Source organism: Acipenser ruthenus, chromosome 1, assembly GCF_902713425.1.
Source record: "Acipenser ruthenus chromosome 1, fAciRut3.2 maternal haplotype, whole genome shotgun sequence".
Lineage (NCBI taxonomy): Eukaryota > Metazoa > Chordata > Actinopteri > Acipenseriformes > Acipenseridae > Acipenser > Acipenser ruthenus.
Window position 1 is genome coordinate 98,734,781 of NC_081189.1, and position 16,968 is coordinate 98,751,748.

The 16,968-nt window shown below is 34.8% G+C and overlaps 1 protein-coding gene across 1 annotated transcript in view; it reads right to left on the minus strand.

The window, feature by feature from the left end:
• The window catches only part of LOC117421527 (phospholipid-transporting ATPase IA), a 132,821-nt gene that overhangs the window by 14,513 nt on the left and 101,340 nt on the right, over positions 1-16,968 (minus strand). The window contains exons 27-32 of the mRNA XM_034036040.3: positions 8,353-8,427; positions 7,400-7,522; positions 4,758-4,836; positions 3,831-3,892; positions 3,259-3,315; positions 3,020-3,127 (exon numbers count right to left, since the gene is read on the minus strand). Coding sequence (XP_033891931.1) covers positions 3,020-3,127; positions 3,259-3,315; positions 3,831-3,892; positions 4,758-4,836; positions 7,400-7,522; positions 8,353-8,427 — 504 coding nt within the window. The remainder of the gene's footprint in view (positions 1-3,019; positions 3,128-3,258; positions 3,316-3,830; positions 3,893-4,757; positions 4,837-7,399; positions 7,523-8,352; positions 8,428-16,968) is intronic.

Here is a 16,968-nt window from a genome sequence, read left to right on the forward strand (position 1 = left end):
ATACATTCAAAAATGTCTCATTTAGTGAAACCTGTTTATCATACTCAACAAAATAAAAAAGTAGCTAGAGTTTTCACTGATGTTTACCCTATATAAATTTATTTCAGTCACACTCATAATTTTTGGGAATTTGACGTTTAACAAGCTTTACAGATTAATATTGAAAAGTAGCAAACCTAAATATAACAAAATGGATGTCTATGGCCATTCTAATTTATTTCTAAATTTTAGATCGTTAAACAAATTATTTGGTTATTCCAGGGTTATATTAAACTGTGCTTCAAAAGACTGTTAATTGTTAAATTTTGAACTACTGTTGATCACAGAACTATGAAAATAAACTTATTTCCAATTTATAACCGTGACTGAATACTGTAAATTAATATAGCAATCTCAATATAATTATTTAAGAACGCATCCGACATTGTCAAAACGAGATTAACCATAACCTAACTAGTTTTATATTAAATTACATTAAAAAATAATAATCATCTGTGTGTGTGTGTGTGTCTGTGTGTGCCCTTCACTCTTTTACACTACAGCAGTGGTTTCCAACCTTTTTCAATGTAGGGACCACCTTGGTGTTTGAATTTTTTCCACAGACTACTTGCCACGCATTTTTTCACAACAGCATTTTGAAACTAATTTGTATGTGTATATGTACATGTAGAAAGTAATGTATTTATATAACGTACATAACTTAATGAGATTCCTGGACCTGCATCTTCCTTACCAGTTCATCAAGGAATGTTGTCATTTTTACGCATTGAAAGTTGCAGATGGCAAAGTTCCTGTTTCTTTTGATTAAAAAAGTTATTTTTTTCACATTCTGAATGCTTTGTAGATAAATGTCATCTCACTTTTGCAGGATTAAGAGTTTTGTTTGACAAAAACCTCCTGACAAATAATGCACTGGGGTTTTGGGTCGTCCTTGGATCCAGTAAATGTAAATATCAGTGCTGGTCCCTGCAATCGTTACCTCGTGTAGCAAATCTATCCATTTCTAACGCAACTTATTGCACTAACTGAGTCGCAAACTTCGCTCGATGTACATATAAAAAACAAACCGGAATACGAAGATGAGATGGGTGGTAAGCAATTTGAAAAATGTAAAATTGATTGAAGAGTGTACAGGATGTTACTTCCCACTTCTGGTGGGCTGTGATGTGTAATTTTAAAGGGGTTTAAATTACACATCACACCTGGCTGAATAAACTCATATAATAACATGGAGCTGAAATCGATCATTCACACTGCGGTACAGGTCGAGCAACAAATATAGCCTCTTTTTGTTTCACATTAGCTTATGTTACTATATGCATCTAACCTCTCCAAAAATGTATAATATGGAAATAGGGATATTCCTATATCCCTGGCAACTCTGTAGCACATATTCGATATTGTTGAAAATGAAAAGTACAAAAACTGTGGTTTTAATGGCTCTTTTTTTGTTTCTTTGTTTTAATTTAGTAATTCCAACCAAGCTAGGAATAGTCAATGCAGTGTGCTTCTTTTATGCGGAAACATATTGATGTTTGGGCAAATTACAAGAGCGAGATTGCAATGACATAATACATGTTTATTCTCGGGGTCTTCATAAGCAAAAATGGACACTACTCTCAATTATTTTCTCAAAATAAATATTAATAAATAAAATAATAGTTATTCATTCCATTATAAAAAAAAAATATCCACTTGTTTCATAAATGTATACATATATTAAAACTCATGGCAGAATAAATGTTCCAGTATAAATATAATTTTCTTAGCTGTAAACAAGTTCATAATTTGTTTCTCTGTGCTGCTGAAAATGTTTGTCCTTTAAAAATGAAATGCCCGTCTCAGTGACGTCATGAAAACACAAACAAGCAGGCAGTGAAATTCAATTCCTCCCCTATCCAGTGATATGCGTTAACAAGCTGGACTGCAAATTATGGTGGCCCAGCAAGTCAAAGAAATGAAGTGCGTTTTTTTTATCGTGTTTACCCGAATGACACTTCAGTGTGATTGTGTTACATGATCACAATTGTGTTACACGATCACGAGCTGTTGTGTTGCTTAGAACTGCGTAACAAAATTTTGGGAGTTGTTTGCGGACCACCTGGAGTTTACTCACGGACCACAGGTTTGGAACCACTCTACTAGAGAATTAGTTAATTTACCAATGTTAAATTTTACAGGGCAAAATGGGTATGGAATTTCAAATCATAAAAGTGCAGCTGTTGAAAAGCCATATTATGAACCATAAAGCTGTATCTGGTAAAAGACCTGGTTGAGCAGAGGGGTGCATGGAATGCATGATTAAACCTTTTACACAAAACCCAGATTTTGTATTTTGTGTTAAACATGCCCTTTCAAACTATAATAATTATTATCCCCAATAACAATAATACATTGCAGTTTATTGTACTTTAATCCTTCTCTCCATGTTAAGACATTGTAATCAACTGCAAAGTTAACTGCTGAACTTGCTGACAGGATCCGGTTTTAAAAGTTGATAGAAGCCATGACTTATGGCTGGCTTCTGGATCTGGAGGCTGTGTCCTTTGTTGTTACCTCTTGCCAATCTCAGACTGGGTTATATGATCCTCCAAAAAAAAAAAGACTACAATATTTCAGCAGACATTTCTGGTAAATTTCCAAGAACAGTACAGCTTTGTGTACTGGAAGGTTTTTTTTTTTTTACACGTTTGCTTCCATAGAACCGTTTTCTACTAAATGATGGCACTCAATGACTTACCTACTCATTTCCGGGTTATTACAAAACCATGTTATATCATAATGATCCAATTATCATAAATGTTTGTGTGTGTGTGCGTATGTGCATGTGTGTGTGGAGGAATTATTGTAATTCCAAACAGCAAGACATTGAGAAATGTGTCAGTTGCCCCACAGAGTCAATAACATTTGCCAACTCCTGCAATTTAATACAGCTGGATTACTGTTTGTGCTTCATTTTACTGTAGGTGTAAAATTTAAAGTGTAATAAAAATGTATAACAGTAATTATTATATGGTACCTCCCCAGACATGTCAGGTGCCAGCGTAATTACAGGCCACAGCGAAGAGTAGATTCCAAAGAATACCACCCAGATTGCTATGCTTCCCCAGATCGCGATGTGACTGAACTGAAAGAAAAACAGTAAAATAAGACTTCACAACAAATCAGATGCAATCATTGCCACATTTATTATCACAGCAGCATGGTCATTAATGGCAATTTAGTGCAAATTATGAGACAGGTATTTCCTGTACCTACCATAGTCCAAGATGAAGTTTCTAATCCAGCCTTCAAGCATACTGTGATTACCACAAACTGTGAGCAAAAAACAAAACCAAGAAAATAAAGATTAAAAACATCTAGTGTGTTTTATTTGATTGTGAAATGACTTAATGCTCAGTTTTGGTACTCCACTTCCAGGAAATAAATTATTATAAGTTTATATGAGAGCTTCAATGAGCTTGATTCACATACAGTACCAATCCATTTTTTTTTTAAAAAATAAAACAATAAATAGACTTTCATTTTATTCAGAAATATTTTCTTGTGTATATTTGTAAAAATGTAAGCGTGAGATGCTTATGTACATGCGTCCAGCCTCCTCCATAAATCCCCAGATTCTGATACACACGGACAGACAGATGGGCGCCTCCAATGTATCTGCCCCGCTGAGTGAGTTCAACTATTCTCAGTTAGGGTGTATGAAGTACTTGATAAGAAACACAGGAAATAAAACTAAAAGTAGTAATGGAGCACTCTGAATTTTGCTTAAGAACAAAAACATACATTATTGAGGAGATAGGCATAAAAAAAAAAAAAAAAAAACTTACGGTATAAACCATGTTTCCTAAGAGCAGATAGTCTGGAGTTTTTCCATTTCCAAACACTGTATCTACAAGAGGGAATCAACACACACTTAGAATGTTTTTAATCTTTTATGTGATCAGATGTAAATAACATTATTTAAACTGACTCACAGCAAATACTTTTGTGTTTTGAAAAGCAGTCCATTAAGAGATGACAAGATAATAGTTCCTTTAAAAATCTGCTATGCTGTGAACATTCATATCCTTTGCTTTGCAAATGTATCCATGGGGAAACATCAGCTGTTGTCAAAAATGTCAATGTGTCCACTTAGCAGTACATTAGCAACATACACAGTTAGGATTACTAGTGCACTGCTTGTACTGCAAACCATGGGTCAATTTTGTATTGTCAAAGAATGTAGTTGAATTACCAGTAGCTTAAAAATACTTTACATAATCAAGTGTTATACAAATGCACACTATGAAAGACATTTGACTATTGTTCTAATCTAATGTTTTTGAAAATATATATATTTTTAACCAGCACATAATCAATTCTTTTAATTCTGAAACTTGGGGTTGAAATTAGAAGGCAAGCAACAGAAAGTGCAGACTGCTGCTAATCAAAGTTAGACAATCAGAAAATAGAAGCTAACTTGTGCTTAAGATTTTACAGTTAACATTGATCTTAAAATTAACATGCGTTTGCTTTTTACATTGTGTTTTATAAAAGAACATCATAGGAGAGGGCTGCATATCTGGTTTTACAGACAGATGTTGCACCTCAAGAACATGTGGTCCATGGTTCAAATCCTTATATACCTTTTTGTTATTGGCTTTCTATAAATCCCCATTTTTAGGATTCACTTTTCAATACTTGTAAACCAGGGGCTAATGGTTTATGAAGACAAGGTAGTATTTCTCTAGATTCCCAAAGCCCTTGCTGCTTACCATGCTGAAAGGCTTTCAGTGGAAACCAAAACAGAATAACTGAGTGGAAGAGGCCATTCAGACAATGAGCCCAGAAAACCTAGGGGAAACAAAAATCCATGAGAACCATTTGTGACGAGCCAGCTCTGTGAACCCTGACCTGGCCCTTTATCTCTGGTTAAGATTCACTAAGTGTGTTTTTGTCAGGCCACCACAGTGAATTGTTTTTACTGACAGCCACTTTGTATCCCTTACCCCAGCAATGGGGGCATCTGATATTTTCTGAATTATCAGCAGACTGAATAAAAAAAAAAATGCACCTCTTCTTCACAGAGCTATCAGAATTTAAAGAGAACAGCCAAAATCAGTATCTATGAGAGGGCTTGAAAACGCATACTGCATTATTATATTCCACTCAACTACCCCATGTGGGATTGGAAAATACAGTATTTTTAACGCAAAATTAGTATGCACTATACCTGAGGATGAGAGCCTACCCAATCCCCCCTCCCCCGCCCCTCCGCCATTTATTACATTCTCTCAACAAGGATTTCAGTGCTAATTACATGAGTATCATTAATGTCCTATATAAAGGACTCACAGGCCAAGCAAGTGTGCACAGCACTGGCAATCATGATAATGATCATGAAAATGAAAATAATAATACATTTTTTTACATTATTTTTCATGGACCATTCAAATAAAATTCGGGTTCCCTTTTTATCTTACTTCAATGACATAGATTTCACAATATCGTCTCATGGTTTTACTATATATATATATATATATATACACTGTATATATCAGTGGTACTGTTATTATCCAGCTATCAACATTTAAATACATAAATTAAACAAATCTCAGGTTTTGCATATGAAGGAATGGTGAAATGAAGAAAGAAGAAAAAAGAAAAAATGTGAAAGAAAGAAAGAACGAAAGAACAAGTACAATATTTGCTCTATACGCAGTGAAAGGAATGTTTTTGCTACACAGGAGATGCTGATATATATGCCCTGAATAACCTTATAATGCTTGGATAACTTGCTAACCCAGGTCAGTCTTATATTATCCCTTACGTTTCATTTGACAGAAAGCACAGGTGGGCGTTGGGTGGGAGAGAAAAAAAAAATGGTTCAAGCTTTCTCTTTTCTTATACTTTCTGTCACGCTTTTTATACTTTAGACCCTTTGGCACAACCTATTCAACTTTGCTCTCTCTTACCATAACAAACCCTGGCAACATTACCATCAACCAGCAAACTATTCTTTGAAATCCTTCCCCTACCAAGAAGACAAATTGTTCCCCTATACAGTGTATGCAAACTTCAGGATCGTGTGTAATAAATTATCTCTGTTAGTAGGACAATTAAGCATTTAACCCAATTAACCTACCACACACATATTCATAATTATTATTTTTAAATGGATTTTTAATCTAGAAAATATATTTGGATATACTTGAGGTAAAATTTGTATAGACATACTTTTTATTTGTTTCATCAAGTCTACAGCGAGTTCAGGTTAGAATTTATGCCAATTGAAACAAATAAATGTTCACAGCAATTTGTCACAGCTAGCTTTCTGTCTTCTGGCAGACTGTGGAGAATCCAATTGTAAATCCATGACCTAGTGAAAATGAACCTTGTAGTGTTGTGTGAAAAATGCACAAAAATGACATAGAAGAATTAGATGTATATTACAATGAATTACAATCCTAGTGAAAACCATGAAAGGAAAAAATAGACGTTTAACAAATACTTAACAATAAGGGATGATGTAATTGCAAACACTATTCAAAGCTGGCTGCAAAAAGCATTGCCCTGTGCACTTTTATACCTGCCCTGTTGGTATGCAAGTGATCTGAGCCAGCCTTAAGTAAACAGGCTCAATTTCTTGTTAAAACAAAATCAGCATTTTGCACAGCTCCACATTAAAGAATAATGGTGTAGAGTCCCACCCCCTACAAACTTTATGGCAGATCTTATTGTCCTTTGACCCACTTCTCCACAGGGGTCAGTAATCCATTTCCACACAACATTGCAAGTACATGAGGCTTGAAGACCACTAAACCAGGAGGACAGCTTTATTAACAGCAGGCAAAAGCAAACAGCCTCCCATAAGGACATAGCCGGTCTGCAAGACTCAGATTCTACTTACTTAATGTGGACAGAGAAACTGATTCTTGAAAAAATATTTGTAAAACATGCATTTGTTTACTGATGCTGTGATCTTAAGCCAGCTGGAGATTTTGGAACATGATAAGTTAAGCACGGTGAACAAGAATTTTGATTCCATTAGAATATTATCAAGTACATAAACTGAACAGGCATATAATTGTTAAAATATGGTATCATGTTTGTTCTATTTAAGCATTAATGTACAAAGCAGATTAACAATTATTTCAAATACAATGCCAAAGACCAAGTGCTGCATTTCTGCAGGTCACATGGTCTTCTTGAGGATAGATTATTGGAGCGAGTTTCAATGAGAAACAGCAGCAACATTTAATCTATAGCCTTGTCTCTGATATATTTGTAAGGAAAGAACCAGTAATATCTTTACAAAAAATAATAAATCAGGGACTAGTGGTATTACTAATGCAAAAAAAGGATTAAAACCTTGGTTAGCATTCCTTTAAAATACATAATACAAATAATAATATACCTTGGTGTTAAAACCCATTGCATTCTGTGTGCTTTTATACAGCTCTGGGTATTTCAGCATATTTTCCTTGTGGCAAGATCTCTCGAATATTCCCAGAGTAAGAGGAGGCAGGGCAGTAAATATCTAAAAATAATTAAAAAAAAAAAAATTATATTCACAAATACAGAAACAATATCCTCAGGAAATGTATATCTAAAATTAACACATCAAACTGGTTGACCAATAGCCCAAAAGACTAATCAACACTCTCAGCTATGGCAGCCATTTTGGACTCCTGCATAGGACAGAATGTGTAAACATCACACTGGGACCAATGAATTACCATGTGCCAGGCCAATGTTCTGATATGTTTTCTTTATTGTTTTTATGGTGTGTCGTTTATGAATCACCCATTTTATACTTGACTACATTTAATAGGGAAGCATAGTAGTACTAAAAAAAACAACAACTTGGAAATAAAATTAGACAAACAGTCAAATATTTGTGGTCCATTTTTAGTATCACTGTTAGTCAGATTATAAAACAAATAGCAATATCACTGTAACCTAGGGAATTCATAAAAGTGAAAAGACTGAGCTTATTATGGTATGTATATCGTATTGGTTTATAAACTTACTTTACATCAGTTAGGGATTTTATTATGAAAGAGAACATATACATTTTTTTTTTAAATCTGACAGTTGACAATTTAATGTCATGAAGTAGTGGTTTAAATTCACTGTCCATCAAGCTTAATGAAGCCAGGGTGCAATGCTGTAGGTCTTGTTTGTAATACTGAATTCTCCATATGTCACACATAAACCGACACCGGTCGTGCTGTGGAACCAGTTCATATTACAAATAAAAATCCCACATAGGCTAGGAATATAAAAAATGCCATACAGTTTTTAGAGCATTACATTTAAAACAGTATTTCTATATTAAACTTGTTTAACAGGAGCTCCTTAACTTACCACATTGTACAGACCAATGCACCATCGCTCGAACAGAATCTGCCCAGAGAAACCATTCACAAAGGCAAACCAAATCTGAAATAAATAAAACAAATACAAAACTTTATACACAAAGATGATGAATTCTGCTCTCATTTTTAAACAGTAACATAGAAAAAAACAACATGAAAGTTAGCCTGACAGGGTAGCTAAAATGAATACATTTTTGGGGAGTAGCTGAATTCTTTCAACCCAAGGGAAAGCAAAAGCAGCATGGGTTGTTTTTCAGGCAGGCAGTGTAGCAGTTCCCTGTGGGACACTTAAGGATAAAAAACTAAACAAACACACACTTGAAAGTGCTGATAAATGTGCCACTAACTTTGTGAAGCATTCTGTAGGTTTAAACTCTCGAGAAAATGTACTGCTTTTAAAAAAAAAATATGTACAGGAGGGTTATAACATTTAGGAATGTTATTAACAAAAGGCAACACTATTATAAGTGTAGGAAAATAAACAAATATAAAAGCAAGCATCTATGATATTTCAATAGCAGTATACCTGTCAAAATGACTCGTGTTTATAGTCTTTGAATCACCTTTTTTTATTTCACTGCATGGAGATTGGGTCTTATGACCTCCCCTTCACTAAACAGCACAACTGCTTGCATGTTCTGACCTAGACTTCTCAGTATCATTAGTCAAATGTGACTGAAGCACTAAAGCGCCTCTGAGCACAGAAACAATTTCACAATCTGATGAATCTCCTGGCTGCGGCATGCCGTATTTCAGCACCCTTCATCTATGGGACTGCAATCAACTTTTGAAAGACTTTCTCATGTGAAATAAATGGAGTTGTCTTTGGAAACAAAAAATCAAAACGTCATTTTTTCTTTTATCCTTATCCACCATATAGTTCAAATGCTTTCTTTCAGTAACAAGAATGATTAGGTATAGAAATATGGGGCTCCCAGTTTCTTCAGAAAAAAGACCAAGATTAGCAGTTTAATAAAGCCAGATCCTTGCAGTGAAGCATCTGCTCTAGAAATACATATTTAAAACATATGTTGAGAAATGAGTCTCTCTCTCTTCTTTACTACTGCACGCCAACCTTTTAGCATGGACCAATCACGAAGCAGGACTCAGAATTTCTGAAGGTAAAAGTATCCAAAAAAGAAACTGATTTGCAATGCCTTTGGTATTCATGGTTCATGTTAAACTTCATGCGCTGAGATTGTCATGGACACTATAAACCAGCAAGTTCCAGCCTATTCTCTTTGGAATCTGTTCTTTCTATCTATGTTTGAAAGGAGGTATAACTGCAGCGTACAAAAATGAATTTTTTTTTGCATGTACACAAAGGTTTAAATGATTAAAAAATTATTTCAAGTTTCAGACAAAAGCCCTTCTTCAGATGTGTATATCTAGAGCACAAAAACATGTAACCTTAGAGCAAACTGAGTTTATTATTTTATACATTATTATATCATTTATCCTCAAAGTTTTGCACACCAGATCACAAATGAGATTATTTAATTATCCTTATCTAATGTTTTTCCTTGTTGCAAGAAATAACATGACAGAAAGGAAAACTACATTCGAGCACTGTGTCCTACTGCTTTTGCAACCCTCCACGCTTCATTTAACCTCATTATGAAAGCGTGAATCGCTACAAATTCTCCATTTAACAATATGTACCCTGACTGGCCCCTGTTAAGCAGCCCATGCTTGCAGACCAGCCTTCTTTTATCCTGTGAGCAAATGTGTGAACATGTTTGAAAAACAAATGTCTGCCTTGTGTGAGAAGAGGGAAATAAAAACAGACCAGTCCGTTCTAAAGTTCAGATCATTTCCTGAAAAAAAAAAAAAAAGAAATCACTGAGTTATGCAAAACTGCTCTTTTTCACACAAAGAATGTTTGAAGGAGATAATAAGGTTTTCTTTCAAAGGTAATCCTGTAAGACTTATTTGGGTGGTTTCACAGACCCCGATTAGCACTAGTCTCAGACTACCTTACCTAAGTTAGCATTAGGTAGTCCAAGATTAGGCTTAATCAGGATCTGTGAAACCTTAGGTATGTGTTTTTATTGTACAATTAACTACAAATCAATTTAGACAACAGTGCAGCTCAGTTAAAAGCTGCAATAAAATGTTCTGTTGCTTTCAAAACAGTAAGGATTTCTTGTTCAAAAGGTAGCATGTAACTTTTCGGCCTTGTCAGCTAAGGGGAGTGTCAGCTGTCATCCTCTCTGCACAATCTCAAAGGCTGAAGGATGATGGAATATATGAAAAATAATGGGTCTTTTTTCCATGTCGAGGTGTGGCAGCATGTGAACCCGCTCGCCTCCTACTACAGCTCTGCATATTCATCAGCTTATTAAAAATCAATGATTTCCCTGCTCCCACGCCTGATCAGCAATTGAACTGAAACAGGGGACTCGAGATTGACATTTGTCCTTGTTATAGGAAATCCTTTGTTCCTTTATAGTGTACAAAATGCAAATTGGTTCTAAAGCTTCAATCAAAAACACGAAAAATCTTTACATTTAGGGGGGAAAAAAACGTACAATGATCAGTAGGGCCTATGGGATGCATTCACCAGGCCCAGAGTTCTTTCTTAGGAATTCTAAAAGCCTTGACGTAAATAGCTCATAAATGCCATTTATCAATCACAAAAAAAACAGAAAAAGCATTGAATGGAAAGATTATATATATTTAAAACATTTCTGTGATGTCACCCTTTGATCTTTTGATTGATTAATTCTACGAATCTTCTAACTAATAGTGGCTAAGAGAAGGGGAGTGCGGGGCAGATATATTGTTGATTAACAAATTCAAAGTTAGTGTTACGAATCCACAGAAAACTGTGGATTCGTTAGCGAAACCACAGTGAGTCAGAACAATTCAACAGAAAAGCGAATAGCCTTTTATTATGAAACATAGTCATTCATTTTAACAATTAGTTAAATCAGTATTATACATTTCAAACATAACACTTAGAAAAGGGCTTGTGATTTCAACTTAACATTTTATATTGTTGGCTAAAAATAGGATAATATACAATTATACATTAACCATGTAAAACTTTTTTTTTTCACATTTACAAATTGTGACAAAGCTTCTTTACTTACAGTGTAACAGTTCTGGATTCCTAACAAGTCTTTGGTGGATAAAGCACACTAGACAACAAAGGATTTTTTTTTTCCAGTGGGAACACGGCTTCTTTTTACTAACAATACTAAACAAAAATAAATCCCAACTCGTGTTTTGGAGAGCTAACTAAACTTAACAGCATCCCTAACTTTAGTCAGACGCTAATCCAGTTTTTGTAAATATTTGTAAATATTCACAAATCAAGGACTTAATATACCTTGTTCTAACATACATCACGGGTCTATACACAATTCCTTACCTTCCCACAGACAGCTACTGTCTGTGAAACCTGTCCTTTCACACATGCCTGGCTAGTTAAATTACAAACAGGTGTATTAGGTTAACTGAGTGCCAGTCAACTGATGCTCTGGGATAGCTATGGCATTCTGGGAGACACAGTTTTTTCATTCCTTGTTTAAACAGCAAGAACTACATTTATTTTTTCAGTAACAAAAGTAATTTTATCATCACTTTGTAAACCTCCATCAGTTACACGGATGTTAGATTTAAACTCAGCTTTTGCATTTTGTTACCTGGCTTTAACCACTCAAACAATTCAAACAAGCTTACAGCCAACTTACTTACTTTGAGAACCGATCACTTGCAATGATATTTAGGTCTGCATCTTTTAGGTTTTTCAAAAAGATCAATAACTTTCTTCTCCGTTCCTGGTTCACATTCCTTTGTTTTTTACATTTTTATTTTTCTAATGCTACTTTCATGTTCTACATCTAAAACACGGTGCTCACAACTATCGTCACTTACAACAGACACTTGGGTCAAACTCAAACTCTGAGGAACTCATGACAACATTGCCACAATATGACAGACAAACATTTGAACTGTTCTTGTAACAGCACTCGAAACGGTGAATTAAACATAGATCTTTGTTTATCCCTTATTTAAAAAATATCTTACAAAAGAAATAGACATAAATTATCAGCCTGGTGTTCAATTCAGTAACATAAAATAATGGATCAGAAAAAAAAAGCAGTCATCCCACCAAGTCTATTCTTGATACATTTTTATGGTGGTAAAACGTTAAACAATAGGCACTACATCTAATCTTGTTGTTTCATTCATGAACTTGCCTGTGAAACTTTTTGAACTGCAGCATCTTGGTAATGCTACACATGACAGGGGCTATACATATATATATATATATATATATATATATATACACACACACACACACACACACACACACAGTATAAGCTCTATTGGAATCTTTGCAGACATAATAAAACTCATCACCAGCTTAGCATGTGTGATGACTCTAAAAAAAAAAATGTAATGAAGAATTACCCTCAGCGTTGTGTTGTAAAGTCTGAAATGCAGCTGGAAATGCTGACAAAGTAACCCTATTAGTCCAACAAATGTAACATTTAGTATTCCCTAAGGTTGCATGTGTCTTGAATGTCACTGCCTACAATATGAGTGCTTGATATATTAAAAAAAGAAATAAAACCCCCATTATCTTCTTCATGCTCCTAGTGTGAAATGGATTTCATAAAGTAACAAAAGATCAATAGAACAAAAGGCTGGTGTCTTTGTATTCTAGTGTCTTTGGAACAGCATCGCCTTACAAGTCACTGTAAACCATGAGAATGGAAAAACACAATCTGCTTTTGTTCAATCCAAGTACATGGCTATTTGCCTAAGGCTAACAACATATATAAATTATATAGAGGCTGATATAGTGAATGGAACAAAAAACAGAAGATAAAGCAACAACACACATAAAGCGTTTTTTATTCCCCCTATAAAAATCCACAAAATCATGGTTCACATCATTTATTTGCTTGCTCCCATTTTCTATAAATGTGCCACCATCACAGCGGGAAAATTTGCACTTGAAGGGTTTGGTGTAAGACACCAGAGTTTACTTAAAAACAGGCAACCTAGGTCCTGGTGAGGAAAGATCAGCACCCTCTAAAGATGATGCAGGTGTCCAACCACATGGCACCCCTCTGTCTCTTATAATAGTCTCACTTCCTTGTACATTTTTGTACTATTGACATCTGTCTGTCTATTACAGCCAAAGCTATATTTATTATTTTTCCCATCAGCCTACTGAGGAGGTTATAAACCAGCAGCTCTTGTCAAGTCTGGATGGCCTCATGTGATGTGAACCGATGTGGGCAAATTCCAAACTATCTTAGAAATGTATATAAGTGCTCTCCTAGGAGCAGACAAGCTTGACAAGAGATTTAGAATGACATGCTTAAAGTTGCAGTGTACTACGATATCATGTTTAACTTTTTTATGCTCCTTTTGAATACTTTAATCTATTTGTTTGGTAATGTAATTTGACAACGTGAATCATAGAATACATGATCTCAGTATGATAGCCATATCGGGTTAGATGACAATGTGAACTCACCAACACATTTATATACCCTGCAAATACATCAGTATCTCAAATGGCCTCGGATATTAGGTTTTTACAGTACAGCAGTGGCAGCTTTCTAATAATAATACTAAAGAAGCATAGACCACATTTGTATACCGAATGTAAAGCCAATACTTGACAGCTTTATTTATCACCCGGAAGCCAAAAGATCACATGACCATAATATGGTGGATATTTTACTGTAGATCACAGATCAAAGTGAAGGGTACTGTTACAGAGATGCCATGAGAATAATAGTACAAAAGTTTTTTTGGTCTTTGAAATCTAGCAAGTAACACTGTTGCACTGCTTAAAATTTACAAATTCTTCTTTACTGCTGTTGTGTAGACCACAATATGCAACAGCTTTTTTTGGCAGAAATTCAGTTTTTGCAAAGAAACATTAAATGGGGAGAATAGATGATGACCTCCCAGTACTCCCAATTAGTCAATGTTTATAGCAAAAGTCAATTAAGATCCTTATATAGCAAATGAGTCGAGAATTGTGGAGCGTATATTTAGGATCAGTTAGAATAGAAAATAAATAGTAACGATGTGTTTTATTATTTGTAGGAGCTACTCCAACAATGTAAATGGGTACATAAATCAAATCCCACTGATCAGTATTCATTAATGCGGCCAGGTAAAAATCCATCAACATGACCTTCGACAACCCTTCAAACAATACCCAATTACGGTTTTCAATGGCTTAACAAAACAGCCCACAAAAGAAGCTTCTCACACCAATTTGCAGCTATTCATCTTTAATTTCGGTATGTAATTATTAATCACTGCCTAATAGAGGGAATAGTGAACTGAAGTCAATAGTACAGCCCTGATTAGAGCTACAGAAACTGCTGCAAATGGAAAAGTCTAAGATGTAGCTGCTACAACACAGAGTAAATCTATAAAATATATAAATGCTGGTACTTACAATAAGTGGCATTTTAAATGAATAAGATATTGAATACATCATGATTTGATGACCACTTCAGTACTGTGCGAAAATGTGCCGTCCCACATGACAGGTTATTCTATTTTGCAATTGGATCTTTGAAATGCATTCTGTATTACACATCAGTGTTGAGAGATCTAGCACTGAAAAACATTTCTGTATTCAATGCATCTGGGTGATCTCATTTTGGAATCTGCCTGTGTTGACTCAAATCCTACAACAGAATGACTGGGAGAATTACACTGTTCCAAAGCAGATGCAGAACCAAGGTAAGTCATTTTCTGAATTCAGTAGTTTAGATTTCGGTTTACACACACTTATTTTTGTTATATAAAAAGAAAACTTTATGACGTGAAGTTTATAGAGTGCTGTGTTTAATGTGTTTTAATTTAGGAGGAAATAAGCCATAAACAATCTTTGAGGGCTCCATCGGTTGTTCAGCTATCCCATTCTCATTCGTGTAATAATAAACTCCATGCACATTCGGGGAGTATCCTCTTTATACAACAGTAGATCCCACAGACCCACTTAATTCTGTCCATTTTTAACTACTCAGTAGCTGTCAAATCCTGGTAAGTTTGAAAAGGTACAGTGTATTCCAGAAATACCTGCTGAATAATAACTATACTGGAGGATACATAATATACTTCACTGGAAAGGTGTTTAACTTTTAAAGTTTGGAAACATTTTTGAAATTGAAAAATAAAATACAAATCTTAGGTTATTTTTTTAAATGGGGAATCCGAAGGTCAGTATTTAATTCCAGCATGTCGACAATATTAAAAAGGGGCCAGGACAAGGCTGATTGTTGGGTATTAGGTTTCCATACCTCATGTAATCACGTATACATTAGCACAAAAATGTACATTCCCATGACATCTGGTAATTCTGTCAGTGCTCTTACACAAGATTTTACTCAAGTTCTGCAGATACCCAAATGTCTTTGAAAAACGGAGTGTATGAAGGGTCAACTACCAAAGTACATAAATTCACGAAACCTGCAGCTGTAGTTACAGCTACTTAAAAAAGAGCTGCTTTTCATAATAGGAATTTCAAAAGGTCATAAGTTCATTAGCTTACGTGGAACTGAAGTTAGAACCCACTGTGGATCAAGATCTTTTCTTTGATTTACAGAAAGGCTGTGTGCATTTAACAATCCTTAAGAAGAGAATGAGTGTTAACCAAAAAAAAAAAATGAACCATAGCCAAATGAATTCTTCAAGATCAAACTTTAAAAACCGATTACAAGTGATAGATCAGATGATTGAGAAGCTAAAACGATCAACATCTATGGTCCTAAACCACAAAGCAAACATATCCATTTACTTCTCTGCAAAGGACTGCTAGAATTATTTTCTTTTTCTTCTAGATGCCATCAACAAGCTTCTAGCTAAGCTGGACTAATTGAAACTGACTCCTAGGTTAAGTCTGTAGATATAAGAATATATAGTATTTCTATGCAGGTGGAAATCGTACATATTTGTTAAGGAGGCCAATAAAACGCCAGTGTCAAGACTAATTATTTCCAACAAGAAGGGGAGCCAGTTAGAGAAGCTATAACTATAACCTGTAGTTGCCCCTCTTGGTGTTTTACTGTAGATTAAAAAAGTAATTATCAATTACAAATGCATTACATGCTAAAGTTGATTCTTATCAACTGTGCAACATGGTTTCCTGATCCGTTACTATAGTCAACTACATTATTTACCTCGAAAGAACAGTACACAAGAGTAAGCTTCCTTTAACTGAAAGAGACTACTTTTGATGTCCTGTTGTAGCCAATTAGACTATATTTTAATGGTCAGATACTATCGTCCTAACGTCACCAACTTTCTAAAGACTGAAATATACTGATACAGTATACTTTGTTCTTTCTCACAAAATAAACCAAATAAGTTATGACAGATACATTGCATTGCCTTTCATTAAAAAAGATACCTAATTCAGTTATTCAACAAACCAAATATAATTTAGTAAACTTCTGGCACCCAAATGTTTTTGTTAACTTTGTCACCACCTTCATTTTCTATCAGTAAACCATGGAAAGCAAGATATTCTCATCAACTAGACTGAATAGAGAACTGTATCCTCATGCCTTAGTCTTATCTCATCATGTTTTCGCTATACTGAACTGTACTGTAT